At 44.6% G+C, this 22,056-nt stretch overlaps 1 protein-coding gene and 1 pseudogene across 7 annotated transcripts in view; one reads left to right on the top strand and one right to left on the bottom strand.

Moving 5' to 3' along the window:
* Positions 1–22,056, bottom strand: part of ERN1 (endoplasmic reticulum to nucleus signaling 1) — an 84,614-nt gene that overhangs the window by 44,966 nt on the left and 17,592 nt on the right. For all 7 annotated transcript variants that reach the window (XR_005017790.1, XR_005017791.1, XM_036836964.1 and 4 more), the window contains one exon: positions 11,745–11,865. Coding sequence is in view for 5 of the 7 variants with exons in the window: in XM_036836964.1 (XP_036692859.1) it covers positions 11,745–11,865 (121 nt within the window). In the remaining 2 variants the exon portion in view is untranslated. The remainder of the gene's footprint in view (positions 1–11,744; positions 11,866–22,056) is intronic.
* Positions 2,780–3,059, top strand: LOC118886773 (annotated as a pseudogene).

Here is a 22,056-nt window from a genome sequence, read left to right as displayed (position 1 = left end):
TGGTATTTGAATTGTATCACAGCGACGGCCCAAAACTCAGCTGTGCAAAGACACATCCTTGAAAGGAAAGTAGCACAATCTAATGTTGAAAGTACCAACTACCTCAGGCCCACGTGGTGTTTGACACTTGTGGAGTACTGCTGAATTTCTCTTAAAAGTTTAAGACTAGCTGCAGTGCCTCGAGAGCTTGCTGTGGCTCCCAGGGCCCCCTCAGCACACAAAGGAACCACAGGCCTTAAGCATTCAAGGCTCTGTAAAACCTGGGCCCAATTCTTCTTCATCACATCTCTTCCCCAAACTCAGCCCATGCTTTCATGTCAGCCTCTGTGCTCACCATTACCTGCCCCAACTCCATCTATCTACCTCCGCTTGTCCTTCAAATGCCCCTTTCTCCAGAAAATCAGAAACTGAACGCCTACTGCACTTGGTATGTTCTTTTTTTCTTTCGGCTGCCACGCAGCTTGTGGGATCTTAGTTCCCTGACCAGGGATCAAACCTGGGCCTCCTGCAGTGGAAGTGTGGAGTCCTAACTACTGGACCGCCAGGGAATTAATTCCCTTGGTAAGTTCTTATGATGCACTTACCACATTTCTCAGGGGACAGGCACTTAATTGCATGTGGCCTCTCTGGTTCTCAAAGATCTGGGGGCTGGATTGAATTTTAAGCACTTTGTAGGGCAGGGACTATCTATTTTGTTTCTTGTGAAATACACACAGGAAAGTGCCTGGGGCTTATGACAGTTCAATGAATAATCAGAGCGTGAACTCCTGTGTAACTGCTGCCCGGGTCTTTGCTCCCCTCATACTTAGCAGGTAATGCTGTCTGCAGAATGAAAGGAAGTCGATAATTTAAGATATCCAATACTGCATGTGGGATATAATCATTCTGATAAGTTTATCCTAACAAGAAGGACTTTTCCACACGAAAACCTACATGATAAAAGCTAAAAAGAACTGCCCAGGTGTAGCTCCATTTGTTGACTCACATTTAAAAATTACTTAAATTTATGGGAAAAAATGATATGGCATTTGCTTCAAAATGATGGAGGAGGGGGGAGGGGGACGTCACGTGTGGATCTTCACCGAAGCTGGGTGGCTGGGTGCATGTGGCTTTCTTACTATTCTCTTTACTTTTGTGTGTGTTGAAGTTTTTCTAAAATGAAAAAAAAATTTAAGAAGAGGAGCTAAAAAAAAAAAAAAAAAAAAAAAAGCTATTTAAGGAATACCTTTCCAGGGGGTTAAAAAGAAAGGCCTGTTCTTCCTGCCTGCCCTCAGCTGTCGTATAAATCTTGAGAGCCTGATCCTACAATGTCACAGGGCTGGAAGAGAGAAGAGAAACCCAGGGGACGAGCAAGAAGGACCCTGTCAGCACTATTTCAGGCTTCCCCAAACACAGAAAAATGCCTCTGATGAAGTCAACCACAATTTAAATAATTGTCTCAAACCGCTGTTTGGGACCGACAGCCCCTCTTTGGAGGAGACTCTGGGCAGACTTACTTTCACGGAGGAAGGAATAAGATTGCTTTGATTACAGAAGCCGCCAGAACAGGCTGCCCATTTGACTGGAGCTCCAGGAGCCCTATGAGATCATTCTCTTCCCTTCCCTAGATGAGCATCGATATTTCTGGAACACACTGCTTCTCCGGAGGCATCTAGATGGGCACTGGCTTTACTGCCCTGCTCCTCCTCACCCCTTCTTTCTAAAGCACAACCTTTGCCCAGCTGGCCCCGACACACCTGGCATTTAAAACCAGCTGCCTCTCTGACTGGAAGACCTCTCCAGGTACAGGTTAGATGTCGTGACACAGCTAGAAATTCTGCAAACCAGACCCTTCTAAGTGCACCTCCAGCAGCGACCAGAAATGTTTTGGGTTGGCCTTCCTGAAAGGTATTTAAGGACCAAAAGACCACAAATGAAGTCCCAACTGCTTTTGTGCTCCCTGTAAGCATGCCCGTACGCCAAATATTTGAGAGCCTCGTTCCTTCTGCGAGCAAAACAAGAAAGGTGGTTGCACGGTAGGCGGTGAGACCTTGGAGAAGAAAGGGGTGGAAACTTTGGGAGGTGGTGTGGTGGGCACTAAGGAGGGAGCAGCTGGAGGCTTCCGAGAAGAAGAGAAACGTGGTACAAGCCTCTGAAGGAAGGTGAGACAGGCAGGCACCAGGGGACACAGTGGATGAGACAGAGGAGAAGAAGGAATCACAAAGGGTGGTGAGGAAGGCAATGCCATAACCCCAGTAAGAAGGTCTGAGCCAGTGGGGGCAGGGGAGGGTGGGCAGGGAGGGTGGTGGTCAGGAACCAAACAGGAGGGGGAGAAAAATATCAACAGGACTTTGTCCTGATCAGAAAAATGAAGTGCAGGAAAGGAATGAGTTAAAGAGGACATGGAGATTTTAATCTTAGCCGATGGTGAAACTAGATCGGTTAGTCTGAAGGCAAAAACTGCTATTTCCTCAAGAAAATGCTTAAGGGTCGAATACTGTTTTCTTATAAAACTTATTGGTAGAAACAAGTCATTCACACACACACACACACCCTTAACTCAAAACTTAAGTCTCCCCAATATGGTTCATGCACTCAAGTGAACCAATCAGGGAATCCTCATTTCCTCCCTCCAGAGGGAAGGAACTTTGGTTATCTGTGCCTTAAACTCCCCTTGAAGTTGTTAGGTCCAAGTTGTAAGGTGGCAAGTCTCAAATGTTCCTCGAAGTTCAGCTTTCTTGAGGACAGCATTTTAAAATAGACATCTAGCTCTCTGGGCTCGGACCTAGGTTATGGCGACATGGCTAAATGCACCAAGACGGTCGGAATCGTGGGTAAATATGGGACCCCATATTATGGTGCATCCCTCAGGAAAATGGTGAAGAAAACTGAAATCAGCCAGCACGCCAAGTACACTTGTTCCTTCCGTGGCAAAACCAAGATGAAGAGACAAGCTGTGGGCATTTGGCACTGTGGTTCCTGCATGAAAACGGTAGCTGGTGGTGCCTGGACCTACAATACCACCTGCCATCACAGTAAGGTCTGTCATCAGAAGACTGAAGGAATTGAAGGACCAGTAGAAGTGCCACCCTTTGAAATGTTGCTAGCCTATGATTCATGGGTTAATTTATGTAACAAAAATAAATAAAATAAAATAAAATGGACATTTAATCAGAAGCTCCTAAAATCCACAGTGAAATTCCAAATCTCATCAGAACTGGGGGAGGATGCCATGAGTTTTCTTGCAGGGGAATCTCTGTAAGTCACCAAGTGTCATGTGTGACAAAGACGATCCTGTAGAAATACCAACGTAATCTCAAAAACCACCCATACCAAAGGCTGTCGAACTCTATGGTCTTACTCATCCTCACCTCAGCAGAAGTAACTCAGACCCAAAAAAGCACACTGCATGCTATAACCAGCTGTGAAGGAGGATAAGACAATTTAATGCATGGAACTACGCCCCAGTGCCTCTCAGGATGTCACTAACTTCACAGAATTCATTCTTGAGCCATGGGAGTGTTCATCCAAAGATGAGCAAGAAGACAGTAACAAAGTCACAGCCAAAACTGGCCTTTCATCGTGTGCTTCAACATTCACAACTGTATTCCGATACATTCCAAGCAATGCCGCAGAGAACACCCGCTGGAGATGAAACCTATGCTACTGTGTGTGATGACTGCTATTTATAAGCCCCTCCGTACGGTGAGACGTATTATTCTGAAGCAAATCCCAGGTGTGTGGGAGGGACGTGAATGGGGGTACAGAGAAATGAGACTGGGTACCAGCTGGTGCTTACTGAAGCTGAGTAATGGGTACAAGAGGCTTCATTATATAATTATGTTTGTATATGTTTAGAATCTTTCATGATAAAATATAAAACACAAAAAAGAGAAAGAGAGAAAATACTTTTTCAAGAGACTCAAAAGCAGAAACAGGCCTCTCACACAGCCCCTCTCAAAAACTTAATTTTCAGTCCTCCGAAACAATGGAGAACAAATAAACACCTTTTTCGTGCTTAAGCAATGAGGGAGAAAGGTAGTGATGCATACCTTAAGTCTAGAAAATTCCTTAAGAGGAAACAGATTAGAACTACTAACGAAAAGTCATCCCTTTCACAACCTCCCCTTCTCATGTTTCCCTCACACCTCTGAGGGCAAAGCTCTGACTCTTCAGGGGAACGTGCGCACTGCCTGAAGGACAGGACAGAAAACCAACTGCAGAAACTCACAAAAAGCCATGTGCAACTCAAGATCAGAAACTGGAACTGGAAACTTCCATGACGGTACATCCTGAGGAGGCAAAGCCCAGCTTCACCTGTTTCTCCGGGTTCCCTGGGACCTGAGTCAGTGTTGGGTGTCTCAGAAGTTTACTAGAGCATCCCTCCCTGTCCAGAGACCCCACCCTCAAGGAGTTAGAAGTCCAGTAGGAAGACAAATGTAAAAAAAATTCACAGCAAGCAGGAAGCGTCACAAGAGAGGCTGCAACGAAGTGCCCCCGGAGCTCGATGACGGAGGCTGTCACCCTGCAGGAGGAGTCCGGGAGGTGAGATGTGAAGGGGGCCTTAATGGATAAACAGGGGCCCGCCCAACACCGCAGGCTGCTGGCAGGGAAGGGACATAAGCGAAGGTCCGATGTCTCCGAGCCCTGGAGAGGATATCGTGGCGGCAGCAAGCAGCCGAGGCTGGAGAGGTGGGTGACAGCCCGACTGGGAAGGGCCTTGCACGTGTGCTAAGGAGCTTAGACTCCACCCCGGGGTCCGGTGCTTCGCAAACTAACTGTGGTGAAGGGCCGGCTGTTGAAAATTCCAACCCACCATGGATGAGGCTAACACTCCCTTTCTGTACTTCTCGCGGACAAGGAACAGGGGTGGGCAGACCGCACTTGGAGTAGCACTGCCACAGGCAACACCAAGCGCATTTCAGCAGGGAGTGCAGCACGGTCCAAGTCATCCTTCTAGAGGGTTATGTCCAGGGGCTGCGTGCTGGGTGAATGGGAGCGTGAGGCAGGCAGCAGTCGGGAAACTGATACGTGAATCCAGGAGGTGGACGTCGAGAGCGGGGCTAGGACACTGGCGAGGGGTACAGGGAGGAGTAGTCAGATCTGGGAGACGCTTCACGGGTCCAGGGGACAGACGTGGTGACCAAGGAGCAGAGCATCACTCTTTTCTAGCCTGGGTGCAGCGTGACTGTCGGCACAGGCAGGAATTATGAAAAGAGGCACATGGTCTTAGAAAGTCACGTGGGAAGATTTTCTTCAAGCTTCAAATAACTAATTTTGTTTCAATCCTTCCCTCGTAAGAAATCTCCAATATTAAGCATTCAGGGGACATCTCAGGAGTCTAGACCTGTCTGGCTGGGAGAGCAGCATATTTTTATAGTTAGTAAAGAATGGTTCTAAATTAGACCCAGTCCGGGACTTCCCCGGCCGTCCAGTGGTTAAGACTCCACGCTTCCAATGCAGGAGTCGCGGGTTCGATCCCTGGTCAGGGAACTAAGATCCCACATGCCACGGGACGCAGCCAAAAAAATAAGTAAATAACTAACTAACTAAATAAATTAGGCCCAGTCCTCCATACCTACTATTACTGGAAAGGAGACTGAAGGGAATGGGAGTGGGGTTGTTACAGAAAAAGCTGCAATTTGATGAAGATTTGAGAGTCAAACTTAGCATTAACTAGTATTCCAAGGGGAGTGTAAGAAGCCCTAAACTGGCTGTGGCAATACCGAAGAAAGTCCTTTAACTCCACCAAGCCAAGGAAGGCAAACTTTGTAAAATGAATCTAACACAAAACATGACAGCAACATTCTCCGTTTGTATTTGGGCTGGGAGTGCAGCAATGAAACACACTCAGCCACGTTCACTGGTGACATTTCAGAGACAGCTAGTGGTGCTGCTACAGTTACAAAATCACAGCTTAGAAAGATCACACCTAAGGTAAAATGCCAGGACTCAAATTAAACAAATAAAACTCGTTTTCTGTACTAAGTGTAGTTTGCTGCTGTGGTGTGAGAAATCTCCATTTCTGGGAACAGCGACACGTGTTTGGTTGAGGAACAAAAGCACCTGCCGAAACCACTCTGTAGAAAGAAAAAAAAAACACTCCCAGTCTGTTGGCCCCTGAAAAAAGTAAACAGTTAGGAAACCATGAAGTGGAATAACAGGTATATACTCTACAGAACCCCAGTTTGATGACTTAAAGGGGTCTGTTTGCATCGGCAAGGAGTCCATTTGAGTTTGACTCCCCACTGCCACTCAGGGCCAAGCCCACGTCCTCCCTTGCCTGGACCAGTGCAGTAGCCTCCACCTGGCCCCGTCAGTTCAGCCTCAACACAGCACCTGCTGATCCTGTAAAGGAGAGGCCAGGTGTCTTAGCCCAGGCTGCCATAACAAAATACCATGGCCTGGGTGGCTTCAACAACAGACATTTATTTCTCACAGTTCTGGAGGCTACAAGTCCAAGATCAGGGTGTTGGCATGGCTGAGTTATGGTGAGAGCCCTCTTCCTGGCTTGCAGACAGCTGTCTTCTCACTGTGTACTCATGTGGTGGAGGGATAGTGAGCTCTGCTGTCTTCTTCTTCTTATAAGGGCACTGATCTCATTATGGGGGCACCACCCTCATGACCTCATCTAAACTCAATCACCTCCCAAAGGCTCCACCTCCAAATACCATCACATTGAGGGGGGTTAAGGCTTCAACATATGAATTTGGGGAGGACACACACATTCAGTCCATAACACCGGGGTATATCACTCTTCTGCTCAGATTCCTCCAATGGCTTTGAAAAAAACAACATCCTTAACACCAGCCACCAGGCCCTATACCTGTGGTCTCCTTGGGGAGGGCACTGCTCGACAGGCAGTGCTCAGGAAATCTGTGAAGGCATTTCTTGGTGGTCCCAGAGACTGGGCCCTCCTGGTGGGGGGCCAGGAATGCTAGGTAGCCCTGCAGAGCTGAAAACTGCCCTGTATCTGCAGGCTGTTCTTATGTCCTGCCAGACACTCACGTGGGCCAAAAACCTTTAATAATTATCTGGGTGTACAACCTACACTGCTTTATACAGAAGCACAAAAGCACTTTTTGCACAAGTTTACACAATGGATCTTCTCAAAATGTGACTACTGTATAAATCAAGTAAGGATGTACTTCTTTTGTTTGGAATATTATGAGAATTGTTCACCATCTTGGAAATCCGGCCACCATCCTAGTCTGCATTTTTATTAGTCGGTGTTAATAGGCACAGCATTCAATCACAGGTGGAGTGTCGGTATGTATCAGTATGTGTCTGAGCCTTTACATGTTAAATTACATACATGTAACTAAAAACTACTTTCTTATTATTTCAGATTACCAGTTGGGTAATATATTTCTTTTTAAAACTGTGTGCATATGTAGGTTACTGTCTATAAATTGTGTTCCAGGCAGTGGTGGGGACAATAAATATTCTGAGGGGACAGGAAGGCCGGGGGAGGGACAAATTAGGAGTATGGGATTAACAGATACAAACTACTATACATAAAATAGATAAGCAACAAGGATATACTGTATAGCACAGGGAATTATACCCAGTATCTTATAATAACCTATAATGGAATATAATCTGTAAAAAAACCTGAATCACTATGTTGTACACCTGAAACTAACGCAACACTGTAAGTCAACTGTACTTCATACACACACACACACACACACACACACACACATGCAGTAAGGGAGCACTGCATCCCTAACATGACTGGCCTCCCAGTTCCTCTCTTACTTCTCTCCTTCCTCCCCTCACTGTACTCCAGCCACTCCTACTTCTCTGCCCTTCTTCTCCCTGCCAAGCACACCCACCTTTGCCCCCCGCAACCCATGCCTTCTGCCTAAAGACTCCTCTGCCCCCTAGGGTTCTTGCTCAATGGCACCTTCTCAGTGGGGGTCCCAGTTTTAAATTGCAGCCCCGCCTACCCGACCTCAGCCCAGCTACCTGGCACTCCCTGTTCCACTTCCCTGCTTTTCTTTCCTCCACAGCTCTTATCACCACTATGTACTTTTGTTTTTAAACATCTTTATTGGAGTATAATTGCTTTACAATGGTGTGTTAGCTTCTGCTGTGTAACAAAGTGACTCAGCTATACATATACATATATCCCCATATTTCCTCCCTCTTGTGTCTCCCTCCCACCCTCCCTATCCCACGCCTCTAGGTGGTCACAAAGCACTGAGCTGATCTCCCTGTGCTATGCGCCTGCTTCCCACTAGCTATCTATTTTACATTTGGTAGTGTATATATGTCCATGCCACTCTCTCACTTTGTCCCAGCTTACCCTTCCCCCTCCTCTTGTCCTCAAGTCCATTCTCTACGTCTGCGTCTTTATTCCTGTCCTGCCCCTAGGTTCTTCAGAACCATTTTTTTTTTATAAAGATTCCATATATATGTGTTAGTGTACAGTATTTGTTTTTCTCTTTCTGACTTACTTCGCTCTGTATGACAGACTCTAGGTCCATCCACCTCACTACAAATAACTCAATTTCGTTTCTTTTTACAGCTGAGTAATATTCCATTGTTTATATGTGCCACATCTTCTTTATCCATTCATCTGTCCATGGACACTTAGGTTGCTTCCATGTCCTGGCTATTGTAAATAGTGCTGCAATGAACATTGTGGTACATGACTTTTTGAATTATGTTTTCTCAGGGTATATGCCCAGTAGTGGGATTGCTGGGTCATATGGTAGTTCTATTTTTAGTTTTTTAAGGAAACTCCATAATGTTCTCCATAGTGGCTGTATCAATTTACATTCCCACCAACAGTGCAAGAGGGTTCCCTTTTCTCCACACCCTCTCCAGCATTTATTGTTTGTAGATTTCTTGATGATGGCCATTCTGACTGGTGTGATACCTCATTGTAGTTTTGATTTGCATTTCTCTAATGATTAGTGATGTTCAGCATCCTTTCATGTGTTTGTTGGCAATCTGTATATCTTCTTTGGAGAAATGTCTATTTAGGTCTTCTGCCCATTTTTGGATTGGGTCGTTTGTTTTTTTGATATTGAGCTGCATGAGCTGCTTGTATATTTTGGAGATTAATCCTTTGTCAGTTACCACTATGTACTTTATCTCTGTATCTGTTCCCCCCATAGAATGAAGGCTCTATGAGGGCAAGTATTTTGCTGTATCCTCAGGGTCTAGAACAGTATCTGGATACCTTTATAATCTACTTACGTATTAATGGTTTAGAATTACCAATTTTGAAATCTTCAGTTATAATTGCAAGATTAAAATTAAATTGAAAACTCAGGGTCTCTATATGTTACCATCTTTAATCTTTGTATAGAAATAGAGACAGAGAGGCTACCCAGGGCTGAATTTAGCTAAAATAAGCCAATTTATTCTCAGAAAAACAATGAGACTTAGAACATACTGAAATTTCATTGAATTGAATTTCATTACTTGAAATTACTAGGCCTTAATCGGCTTTCTCTAATTCTGCCTTTAAGTGTCTTTTATCTCCTCCTTGCTCTGCCTACCTAACCAGTTGCTGGATTCTCCTGATTCTATTTCTGGCACGCCTCTCATCCTTCCCACCTCTTCCCTTCCCGCTGCCCCTCTTTCTCAGGTCTGTCTCACGTCTCTAGTCGTCCCATGCACTGCTGCTGGATTAATCTGGAAGCAGAGCACCTGTTGAGTCACTCACCTGCTCAGCCGAGTCAATGGCTCCCAACTTCCTGTTCACTCAAGTACAAATGGCTCAGAGCTACCACAGGGCTCAATATCCCCCCTGCCTCCCTCCCTCCACCTCCATCCCTAAGCTCCTCCCAAACCGGACCAGTCCCCACACCCCAGACCTGGTGCCTCCTTTGCTCCTTTCCAGGCCTCACTCCCGACTGAAAGTCAGTGTATCCACCAAGGCTCAGCTCCAACGCGTGGAGCCTTTCCTGCCCCCGCAGCTGGACACGGGCTCACAGCAGTTCCTAGCACTCTCTTTGGCGGTTACAAGGCTGCTCCCGGTTGAAGTTCTATGTATTTGTCATTTCTCCCTCCCGACTGTGGGCTCCTTGAGGGCAGGGGCTGTCTTTTTCTTTTTTGTGCCCCATACAGTACCTTTCACAGACTAAGTTCTCTAAACATGTGTTAAATTTAAAAGGAGGCAAATTCTTTAAGCTCTAAGTTACAGGACAGAACAAATTGATTTAAAAAAAAATTTTTTTTATTTATTTGGTTGCATTGGGTCTTAGCTGCGGCAGGAGGGCTCCTTATTTGCAGCAGGCGAACTCTTAGCTGCGGCATGCATGTGGGATCTAGTTCCCAGACCAGGGATCGAACCCGGGCTCCCTGCACTGGGAGCGAGGAGTCTTAACCACTGTGCCACCAGGGAAGTCCCCAGGTTGATTCTTATGTTTGGCTAAGTAACAAACGAGGCAGGACACAGTTTTGTTGGGTACAGCTGAGGCTACTTGCAGAAATTAAGACTTGGAGATCAATTTAAAACAATACATGTAGGGAAAAGCAAAGCAGAAGAATGAAGTGGCTTGGGGGCAAAAATGCCCTGCCTGGGAATACTGAAACTGAGGGACCAGCCCTAACACTTAACAGTGAAAATGTTTATCTCAATCCTTTTGTGACTTGTTGATTTTCATCTCTGGACAAAATCAGAAATTCTGAAATATAAAGAACTCTGCATAAACATGAGGAGGAAGAGCACAGATAATATTCTGGGAGACTGTAAGGCACTGCCAAAACCGGGCTCTCCCATCTTCCTGTGGCCCCTCACTCCTGACAGACCTGGTCCTTTCTGTCACTTAAAGTCCTTGCTGATCCAAGCAGGCCCAGCAGGTGAGGCAGGGCAGTCTGTGGTACCCCAGCTGCCAGCATCTACGGATGGTAACTAGCTTTGCTGCTGAACTGACAAGATGATGTGTGACCTTCTGATATACGCCAATATTTTTCCATGTAAAATACTGTTTTGGAACATTTTATTAATGAAGGGAAAACACTCGTTGTGCTCAGGAGAATAATGAGTCACAGATTAGTGACGAAAGAGAACATACCGGTCAGACCCGAATTTAGGGACAAAGGAGAATTATGACAGGACTGCATAATAGAGATGACTCTGAAGCCCCCAATTCTGGGATTTGCCTGGCTTTTATCCGGGAAGATTACTTTGGGAATTGAATACAATTTCCCAGCTGTTGGGACTCCACGCTGCCAACCATCACCAGGAAGACAAGATCATAAAATGGAAGCATGGTAGATTAAATGAGAGACAAGCTCAGTCTTCTACTTCCCTTGATGTAAAGAGCCAATAAAGTGACTAACTTGGATGAATGTCAAATCTTACAGCCCTCAGTTATTTCAGCCTCTATAAAAAGAAATCAGTAATCTGAGGTTAGAGGAGATACCTTCTTGTAATTATGATTACAAGATTCTAATCATTAGAACTCAAAAAAAATTTAAAGCAGCATGTCTTCCTAAAGACCAACCAGCCAGAACTATTAATAGAAAAGCCTAGAGCCATTTAGACATGAAATCCAGACAGAAGCAAAAAAAAATAATAATAATAATAAAGATATAGCTTGTCTCAACTGATGCACTTAGCGGATAATCACAACTCAAGCTGTAAACATACCCTTTGAGTGCAACCCCTCTCTTATCCTTGACTCTATTATCCTTTTTAATTTTATTAAATAATGTATAACAGTTTTTCTCTTTTTCTGGAATGTTTCCTTGGAAGCAGTTGAGCAAATGGCCATGTTACCCAAGGACTAAATCCAAATTACCTTCTTTCAAAGTCCATTTGATTGAGCCTGTCCTCTTGCTGACGGCATGCAAACTTCCATCCAGGGTTGACACAAACAACAAGGTTTCAGGAAGTGTCACAGTGCTGGGACTTCCAAAAATCTGCAATGAGAGGTAGAAGAATCTACGTGGTCAATATGAGTCTTCACCTTGGGCATGTACAACCACAGACAGGCCCCTCCCTTACCCCAAAAGTTATCCTTCTAAAATCCACCACCTTACAGATGAAGAAACCGAGGCTGACGAACCTAAGTTCCCATCAAGGTTTGCTGCTGAACTGACAAGATGGACAACATCTTGGACAACAGCTGGGTCAGGACTAGAACCAGGTTGCCTTATTCTATCTGAGCAGCAATCCTTCCTGCACACAGGCTTATGACCGAACATGTCAGGGACGGGGATTCCGAAATAATCCAAGGCCAGCCTTCACTGAAACAGAGAAAGTATGCTCAGCTTTCTAACCGACTTCCTTCTCTTGGTTATATTTTATCTTCTAAAACCTGGTTATCTTGCAAGACTCCATGATAAAGAAGAATGCCAACACACCTACACACACCCACACACACTTACGAAATTTTAAAAGGCAGGGAATTTGGGGGAAGTATTTAAAGCAAAATAGGAAAAACAGTTCTCATAAACTCATAAAGAGTTTATACAATAATAAAACACCAAGATTTTGAGAGAGACATGTTATAAAAGAAAACGTATAAAAAACATAATCCAAATTATTCTTTACTTATAATCAAAATATAAGTTAAATCAAAATGTACTTCTTATGCTTAATGAATTTAAAAAAATATTTTACAGAAAATAGCCAAAGGTAGTGAAATTCACTTTCTCACCCATTGTTGATTGGCAATGAAAATTATAAGTTAGCGCAAGCTTTCTGGAAAGCATAAAAGTACTCATATTTCTGATCCTGTAGTTCCACTTCTACATTCTAAAGAAATTACTCTGGATATGGAAAAAGCTCTTTGCACAATGATACTCATTACAGCCCATTTACAAACACAAAAAACAGGAAAGACCTCAATTTTTTTTTTTTAAGACCTGAACTTCTAAATGGCTGAAACAAATTACGACAAAGTCAATGGAATATTATGTAATTATTAAAATAGCACTTGAAAGAATCTACAATATAGAACAATGCTTGTATATGTTATCATGCGAAAAATATAGAATCCAAAATTTAATGTGCACTGTGGTTATAATTATACTGGATTCTTTTTTTTTTTTTGGCCTGCCCGTCCTCTAGCTTTGCTAGGAACTGTACACTCATCCACATGGTTTCCATGGGAGCAGCTGTGGGTGTGTGTGTGTGTGTGTGCGTGTACACACACATGAGCAGGTGATAGCTGGTACGGTTTCCTAGGACAACACCCTTTTGAGGTCTGGGCCCACTCAGCAATGCCACCTTGTAATGAGATTTTCTCTTTCTTTGTCACTATACTGTCCCACCAGTCAGCTGGTTCCTGTAGGTCTTGAATTAAAAATAGGCCAATGCAACTTGCTTACACTGCGACAGTTTGAATTTTGGTACAAACGCTATCTTTAAAATATAGGAGTATGGCTGGCTTTTAGCACGAAACAGAGAGACTGGAGGGTTACTTGTGCATGGAAGCCTGATCCCAAAGTACCTGGTCACTCTTGGTAAAAGCCAGGATGACACTAACTAATCCTTCAAAAGGTCAAGTTCAATTAATGGCTCTCTCCAGGGCAGCCTGAGGTGGCAGGACACACACTCCAGTCCTTGCATTCCTTTTCCAAGGTGGAAACCCCCTGACAAAGGGGCGAAGCAGCTGAGAACTTCCTCTCACCTCTTGCATGTGTCTGGCCTAGAGGGGAAGAAGTTCCGCCCTCCACTTTGCCCAGGGCTAGGGCTCCTCACCTGGAATGAGGGAAACAACGGCAAGCCTTACCCCTGCCCGCTGAGTCTACTCTCCATGCAAAGCCTCAAGGATGAAGAAGAAGAGTCTGCTTTTTTTTTTTTTTTTTTAGAAATTCACGTTCTTTTATTTATTTATTTATGACTGTGTTGAGTCTTCGTTTGTGTGCGAGGGCTTTCTCTAGTTGCGGCAAGTGGGGACCACTCTTCATCGCGGTACGCGGGCCTCTCACCATTGCGGCCTCTCTTGTTGCGGAGCACAGGCTCCAGACGCGCAGGCTCAGTAATTGTGGCTCACGGACCCAGTTGCTCCGCGGCATGTGGGATCCTCCCAGACCAGGGCCCGAACCCGTGTCCCCTGCACTGGCAGGCAGATTCTCAACCACTGCGCCACCAGGGAAGCCCCAAAGAGTCTGCTTTTAATGCTACCTTTGCAACTAGGAAATCAGTCTCAGTACAACCTGGCTGGAAAAACAGAAGCCCCAAGGGTAGCATCTGCCCTAGGCAGAATCCAAAGGTCTTGTACACCAACTACTTCGGGGGTTTTAAAATTATTTTAGTTCACAGGGTATTGATGGTGACAAGCCTCGTCTGGACCTGCTCACACCTGAACCAGAGGAACACACATCACCCGGAGCACCCGGCCTGGAGAACAGTGACCCTATCACTGAGGACTGGAGCCGAATGGGACTTGGAGGGGTGGGCGGGCTGCTTCTCACTGAAAGGGGAATTGGGTCTGCAGCGTGATGTGGGGTGGCTGGATTAAGTTAGGTGGGGGCAGTGGAAGACTGAATAAATGAAAAGGGAAGATGTATGCATATCTGGGGGCCAACAGGTGGAAATCCCCTCCACCTGTCAAATAGTTACCCTAGGAACAACCATTTTTAAGGTCTTGGGAATCACACCAGAATTGGGTTGAACAATCTGGGTGGCTGAAGTACTAAGCAATTAAACTTGGGAGATTTCTGTGGATATGTTTTCCGCCATGTGGAAAAAGCTGGATGAGAGGGAGGAAGGAAGGAAGGAAGGGAAAGAAAGAAAAAAAGAAAGAATGAAAGAAAGGGGGGTAGGGAGGGAAGAAAGAGAGAGAAAGAAAGAAAGAAAGGAAGGAAGGAAGGAAGAAAGAGAGAGAGAGAGAGAGAAGGAGGGAGGGAGGGAGGAAGGAAGGAAGAGGCCTGAGAAGAAACATGGCTGAAAGGCTGGGAGAGGGGCCCTGGCCTCCACTGCTCCTCAGGCCTGGCCAAGCTCCTGTCCTTGGGCCCATGGACACCTAATCCTTGCAATCAATTCCCCTCTTAAACTCATTGGAACTAGGTTTCTGTCCCTGGAGACTGAAACAGTCCTAAACACACACACACACACACACACACACAGCTATTTTTTAATATATCTATAGAAAAAAAAAGATGAAGAAATTATTGTAAAATTAAAGCCATAGTTTTTCTCCTCTATTTTCTAAATTTTCTATAATATGATCATGGACTATGCAATGAAGTTTTCATAAAATATAAAGGAGATGGACAAGTTAGCAGGTAGAAGACAAGCTGGGATTTAAAGGCGCTTCAGCAAGCCCCTAAGTTCCAGAAGCACTTTCCACCTCAGGATATTAGGCAACCTGATCACCTTTGATCACTGATATGCACCAAACAAGGGACAAACGTTTAGAAACACAGAGGTCTCCCAGTCAGAGAGTGTGTGTCCAGAAGAGAAAAGTTTTGCTGTTATTAAAGCCTACAGTACAACTATAATTAACTAAATGCCTCCAATACATCTTATCACAGTACTGGTATTAATATTAATATTAAAAGGGGCCAATAGTAACTAAAGTATATCATTGCTGCTCCACTACTAGTGTGGAAACAAAAGCCACCTGCCTTGTTTGAGCATCTTGGAAACCACAGGAAGAGCAATTGTCTATGGTTGGTTGGTGACTCGAAATAAAACACTAATCACATAACTAATACAGTCTTCTAAAAATCTCAAAAAGACCAGGTTTGGCTAGGAGTTGAATTTAGCAACTGAAAACGCTGAATTAATCACAATGTCCACAGTCACGTCACAAACCCTATCACACCTGACAGATTTTTCTCTTCTTTGAAGCTCTTGACATTTTCAAATTAGAACGAACCACTCTGAACAGCGTTATTCTCTCAGAAGGCAAATTAATATTACAAAATTTCTGCCTTTTTCCCCCAGCGTTTTTTAAAGCATGAAAATATTTGCTTTCAGATATAGTTGCTATAACTCACGTGACTTCAATAAGCTTCTAGATGCCATGTGCGATATTGAGCACAGCTGAGAACTATTTGTACCTAAACATCTAAAGACACTGCTTCACAATAATGACCTTGCATATCCCCTTCACCCTGTCGGTGCTCCCTCTTCCCTGCAATGGATGAATTAGCAGCAGGCCCTAGAGTTATGCAAACTAGTTTCCAGAGAGCCTGAAAGCAGAAAGAAAAGGCTGATCTTGCAGATCTGTTTCAAGTTGATTACCTGGAATCTGACTCATTTTTCAAACAAGTGGGTTATACACTCCCGGCTTCGACAGTGACTTCTAAAAAAGTAATTGCAGTGACATTGTAGAGGTAGTGGCAGGGAATCTAGTCCAGCCTAAAACGAGACATCCATTAGCTAATTGGTCCTCATGGAAGTCTGGCCACATACGTCCTCTCACACGAGGTGACCCTGACATAACAATTCTGGAAATGCCCCGTCTGAGGACCATGGAGCCTGGCAATTCGGACCAGATGATGCTAGGGAAGTGGGCGTCTGTAAAACCAGCTTATTTCACTTACGTTGATTCCGTGGTAAAAACAGTCCTCACTGCCGCCCTGCTCAGCCAGAACTCCCTCCCGTGAAAACATAATTCCTGGGCTGGACCCTCATGTTCAATGTTCTGATTATGAAGCAAGATTTCCCAAAGTCCGGCAGCTACACCACTGCATAAAATGCACCACTTGCTTTGCATTTCCCACAAAGACATGAAAGCAGCTACCAGCTGCTCATACAGAGATGATTAAAAGGTAGTAGTCGCCGACGATTTCATTCTCTTAATATTCTAAACTCAGCGTCAGTTGCTCCTGCATTAATTACCTCAACTGCTTGTATTTCAGGTAAGAAAAAAAGTCTTCTAAAACAAGTTCTGAGACAACTTTGTTTAGAAAAAGTCTTCAGTAAAGAGCACTATGGACACAAGGGACAGATATGTGTTTAGGTAGCACAGGAACAAGTGAAACAAGCCTCTAACACAAACCCACCTATTTCTTGGGATGGGTCAGGCCAGAGGTAGCTCACCACCAGCAGCTGGAGGAGAAGAGTCAGCAAGGCCGGGGTCCGGCTCCAGCTGCCAGGCTATCACTGCAGTGGCCGCTCCCTTGCGCCCGCCCTCTGGCGCCTGAGGAGGAGCAGCAGGAAGCACGCTGCATGCTGCTCTAAGATGCACAGCGCAGGGCAGCTAGCTCTGTGCTCCCCAGCACGGTTTTCCAAAAGGCTGCATTTTCCAAAGAAACACAGTTCTTAAATTTCAGATACGTATTTCAAGAACCAGCCCACAGGTTAACGGACTACCTAATAACAAGGGTCAGAAGTAAGATTAATGAACTTGGCAGAGAACTTTCATCTCAGAGTCAGGGGGAAGAAGTGGGCCACGCACACACGTGTCTCATATCCAGCTTTCCAAAGTGATCTACGCTTGATGAGTACCGCAGGATCGTTTCTATTTCCCAAACTAGAGTGTTCTACCCCCACAAAAAAAGTTGTGCACACACAGAGAAGACCCACAATGTGAACGAGAGAGCCATGCACTTCTCAGGTGGTGTGCAAAGTGATCGGGTCTAACCCAAGTGTCCGTCTCCAAAAGCTCAATTTATATGGCAGCACTAGCGTAGTAGAAGTAAAAACAGTAAAAATGATTAGAATAAAAATCTTTCCCGGGAAACTTCTCCCCTTCTTACCTCCGCTCCAACAGACCAAAACATTTATAATAATATTAGAATACAATAATCTGGCTAATAACAAAATGACATATGTATTTTTTCTTTTAGGAGTACCACACTGATTTCCAGGATTAGCTGAGAGGCTGGGGTTTTTTGGGTTGTTGGTGTTTTGTTTTATTTTTTTTAACTAATCTTTCTTCAGTGTTCATTGGATTATGCAATGTTATATTGCATAAGCCTCACTTTACTGAAGGTTAAGAAAACCATTCCTCCAAACTATAAATACCATACTTGTGTAAGTCTAGCATGGATATTAGCATGTTTCCAATAGAATATCCTTACACAACGTAGCGTGCACCTAAATCCCTGGAACCTACAACCTGCCACCGACAACCAGTCTGCCTTGTGCAGTGCGGGGCTCCCTGCCACAGCTCAAAGCCACTAGACAGCGGGCCACAGAGGTAAAGCGAAAGTAAAGGGACTTTTGGTTGGTTGATGAATACACATGATGGTATCATAGGTAAGACTTAAAGCAGGTACGCAAGTAAGGGAAGGATTACATAAGAAAGATTTCCAAGCTATTTTGTTTTGCTACTTAGGACACGCAAAATCTTGAAAACAATTAAAATTGCATGTCACCAAATGTAGAGTAATAAATTGCAAATGGATTAGAATGTACTAGGGAATCAGAGCTTGTAATTATTAACCTTAGCAATAATGCTCAGAGGTGAGAAGGGCATTCTCTGCCGGGGGACGTACCAATGGCAAAGGACCTTAAAGGAGAGAGAAAGTAAGACTGCACGTGTGTGTGTGTGTGTGTGTGCACGTGGTGAGGGAGGTGGTTTCTGATGGACAAGAAAGCAGAGGTGAGGACTGATGGCAAATAGACTGGATCCTTCTGCTGGCTATAATCAGCTGAAAGCCACAGGATGGGTGAGCTGATTTTGAGAGGTATGGGTAAGACACTTCCTGGCGTGCCATAACGGATACCAGTCCTGAAGGGCTTCTCTCCAAAAATAAAAAAAAGGAAACCTGTGCAATTCGGCACGAAGTTCCTCAAAATAGTATTATGTAACACAGTCCCTTGGTAGGCACGAAACGACATTCAGACAAAGGACATCTGTGTCTACAATTCTATTTGCAGCCATATTATCTATTTCAGGCTATAAACTCCAGCAGAGCCTGGCTACTGGCAATTCTGGTCGCTTCACAAAACTACCAAGCATTCTAATGCCATTTGAACACATGGTAGAAGACTGTGCTCAATGATGGCCAAAAAACTACCAAGAATTCACCAAAACAGCATAAGATTGAAATCCGTACCCAGTAAATGCCAGCACACACCCATGACATAATGGTCCCTTGTTGAAAAATAAAGCCTACATGAGTATACGCCTCATAATGACCAGGACAGCAGGCTAAACTAGCAGCTCCCAAAGGCCTTCCTTTGAAGGTATCTTAGGTAAAGGCCTGATTAGACAGATACGACAAAGATTTTTATTCTAATCAAACCCTGCTCCCCACTCCCCATCTCACTTACACACCTGATCCAAGAGTACAGCGCTCCGCTCCAAACGTGGAGACTTCTGTGTAGTCATCTGCACAGAGTGACACAGAAACCTCATTGGGTTTATCCCAATTCAGTAGACTAAAGACTAAGAACAGAATTAAAACACTGGTGATATTAAGAGACTTAATTGTGTCTATGTCTTAGCGAATTCAATCTATTACAAAATCATTCCAAATCCTGTTACGCTTTGTTTACCTGTGTGTAGGTCAGCAATAATCTATCAACCATAGAGTTCCTTCTAACCAGCCCATCGGCTGCTGTGTTTCCTGATACTAGGTCAATAAAGGTAACCATGACATTTGCTTTGGATGGGAGTCAGGTATCTGGTTGGGATGCAGTAAAGGTCAGGGCCTAACTGAACACCACTGTGTGGTTTCCAAACTAAGCAACTGAGAGAGTTAAACTCGTATTTGTGGCAATTCTTGCATGTGGTGTAATCCACCACCACCCAAGACAGTTAACAATTTTTCAGTGGTTCAGGCTACTCCTTGAATGGGTCTGATAAAAGGTTCCTCATACAGTCCACTTTATTCCTGAGAGCAAAGGTATGCTAATTTCACAACAGGTGAAGATACTTTCCCCAACTGGTTCTGGGGCCCCAGGCTAAGAGTCTAAGTTCAAGCAGCTGGCAGTTCCATTTGTCTTCACGGTCTCTCTGCCATCAACTTATATCGACACCAAGGGAGGAGGAAATACACTTGGGCATGAAAGGCGCTGCAGGAGACCCTTCACCACAAGGAACCAAGCCCTTGTTCTTAGGGTGGCATCACATCCCTAAGGTCCTCAAGCATTTTATAATATTAAAACTAAAACCCAGGGACTTCCCTGGTGGCACAGTGGATAAGAATCCGCCTGCCAATGCAGGGGACACGGGTTCGAGCCCTGGTCCAGGAAGATCCCACATGCTGCGGAGCAGCTAAGCCCGTGAGCCACAACTACTGAGCCTGCGCTCTAGAACCCATGAGCCACAACTACTGAGCCTGTATGCCACAACTACCGAAGCCCACGGGTCTAGAGCCCGTGCTCCACAACAAGAGAAGCCACTGCAATAAGCCCGTGCACAGCAACGAGGAGTAGCCCCCACTCGCCGCAACTAGAGAGAGCCTGTGTGCAGCAACGAAGATCCAACACAGCCAAAAATAAAATAAATAAATAAATAAATTAATTAATTAATAATAATAAAAAAAACCTAAAACCCAAGGTTTCACCATCATTTAGTGGTTGAGATTTTTTTTTTTTTTTGGCCATACCATGCAGCAAGTGGGATCTTAGTTCCCTGACCAGGGATCGAACCTGTGACCCCTGCAGTGGAGGCATGGAGTCTTAACCACTGGACCACCAGGGAAGTCCCAAGGTTGCGATTTAGAATGCAAGTCTTGCCACTATTATTTTGTTGTCTTCATTGTAGGGAAACAGCAGCAATTCAGGCCTTGTAAAAATTGAGAAACCTATTAGGCTCACTTACGTTAATGGAGTAGCATCATGAACAAACTAAACTAATAAAGGTCTGACTTGGACCGTAAATTCATAAAGGGACTACCTGCCTTACAAAAAGCCAGATTTGATCCATTTGAGTATGTATATCCAACTGCAGTTAAACCTATTATTAGGAAGTCTTCATACAAAAACCCCAAGGCAAAAAAAAAAAAAAGACTCAATTAGATACCAAATTTTTCAGTCCTGAAAATAGCAACTAATCTGAAACTGTCAATTTTGCTCTTTACACTTGGTGAGAGATTTCTTTTGGGGGGAGGGGAATGGAAGGGGTTGAGTAGAAAGTGGATAAACGCTCTAGTTAAATAAAAATTATCTACAAACAACTGTATTTATGACATAATTGCCACCTATGCTTGCCAGATGTTGCCGAGCTTTATAATGGAAGTCAAGCACTATGAAATACGCCTGAAGTTGAGCTACCTGGCCAGACTGACTTGCCCTAGCCAGAATCCCCATTGTCTGAAGTACATCTGAAGATTACCCACTGCCCTGCTGGCCCAGCCCACCACGCCACCCGCCCCTCTCCAATTAGCTGATGGTCACTGAAGTCCACATGTCTCCACACAGCACAGATCAAACAGGAAGGGCTGTTTGCAGCTTCCGGGATATGTAACTTCAGAGATGAGAATAACTGAAGATCACCTTACCCAAACCTCTCAGTTCACAGAGGAGGCAGTCAAGGTCCAGAGAGGTGAAGTGACTATCCCAAGGCACCACAGACAGCTAAACTGTAGACGCAGGACTGGAGGCAAGGTCTCCGCTTCCCCTTCTGGACCTCTGCCCACTACACCACACTATAATTTCACTGCTTTAAATCATGGTTCTCTGAGAAACATGAGCTTCAATTACTTGAGGCCTGGAGCTCTACCCTGCTGAGCTGTCCCGCTGGGGCAGATGGAGATCAGCACTTTCCTCTGACATGGGGGTAGGATCTTTTGCATGAGACACCAAATTGGTAATTTGTAGATTCTACATAGACACCCAATATGCCAAAAGGCACTGCGAATTATACAGGGTGGGGTCTTTAAAAAATGTTCTGGATAAAAATTCCTGAGATCTCACTGTAGATCTAAGTGGGCGAGGATAACATCACAGAAAGTCAAAGGTCACAGACTTAGCCACCATAAAAAAAAAAAATTCCTGCAATACATTTATCCAGCCCAGTTCTAAAGGTTTAAAAAAAGTGTTCTTTGATGATAATGATGATACAGTGGCCACTGCCCATTCCTTTGATGAAGCGAGTCATTCTTTTCATGCCAGTGCCAAGGAAACGCACATTACTGATTAGCATGGGACAACTCCTTTGAACAGCAAGGACCATTTTAATGACATACATACACCAATCAGCCTCACGCAGTGAGCCGTGACTGCTTCACTTAGCAGGAATAAGATGCTCGAAAAAA

Source organism: Balaenoptera musculus, chromosome 20 (assembly GCF_009873245.2).
Source record: "Balaenoptera musculus isolate JJ_BM4_2016_0621 chromosome 20, mBalMus1.pri.v3, whole genome shotgun sequence".
Lineage (NCBI taxonomy): Eukaryota > Metazoa > Chordata > Mammalia > Artiodactyla > Balaenopteridae > Balaenoptera > Balaenoptera musculus.
Note: the sequence above shows the minus strand (reverse complement) of the source record. Positions and strands in the feature narration are given on the sequence as shown.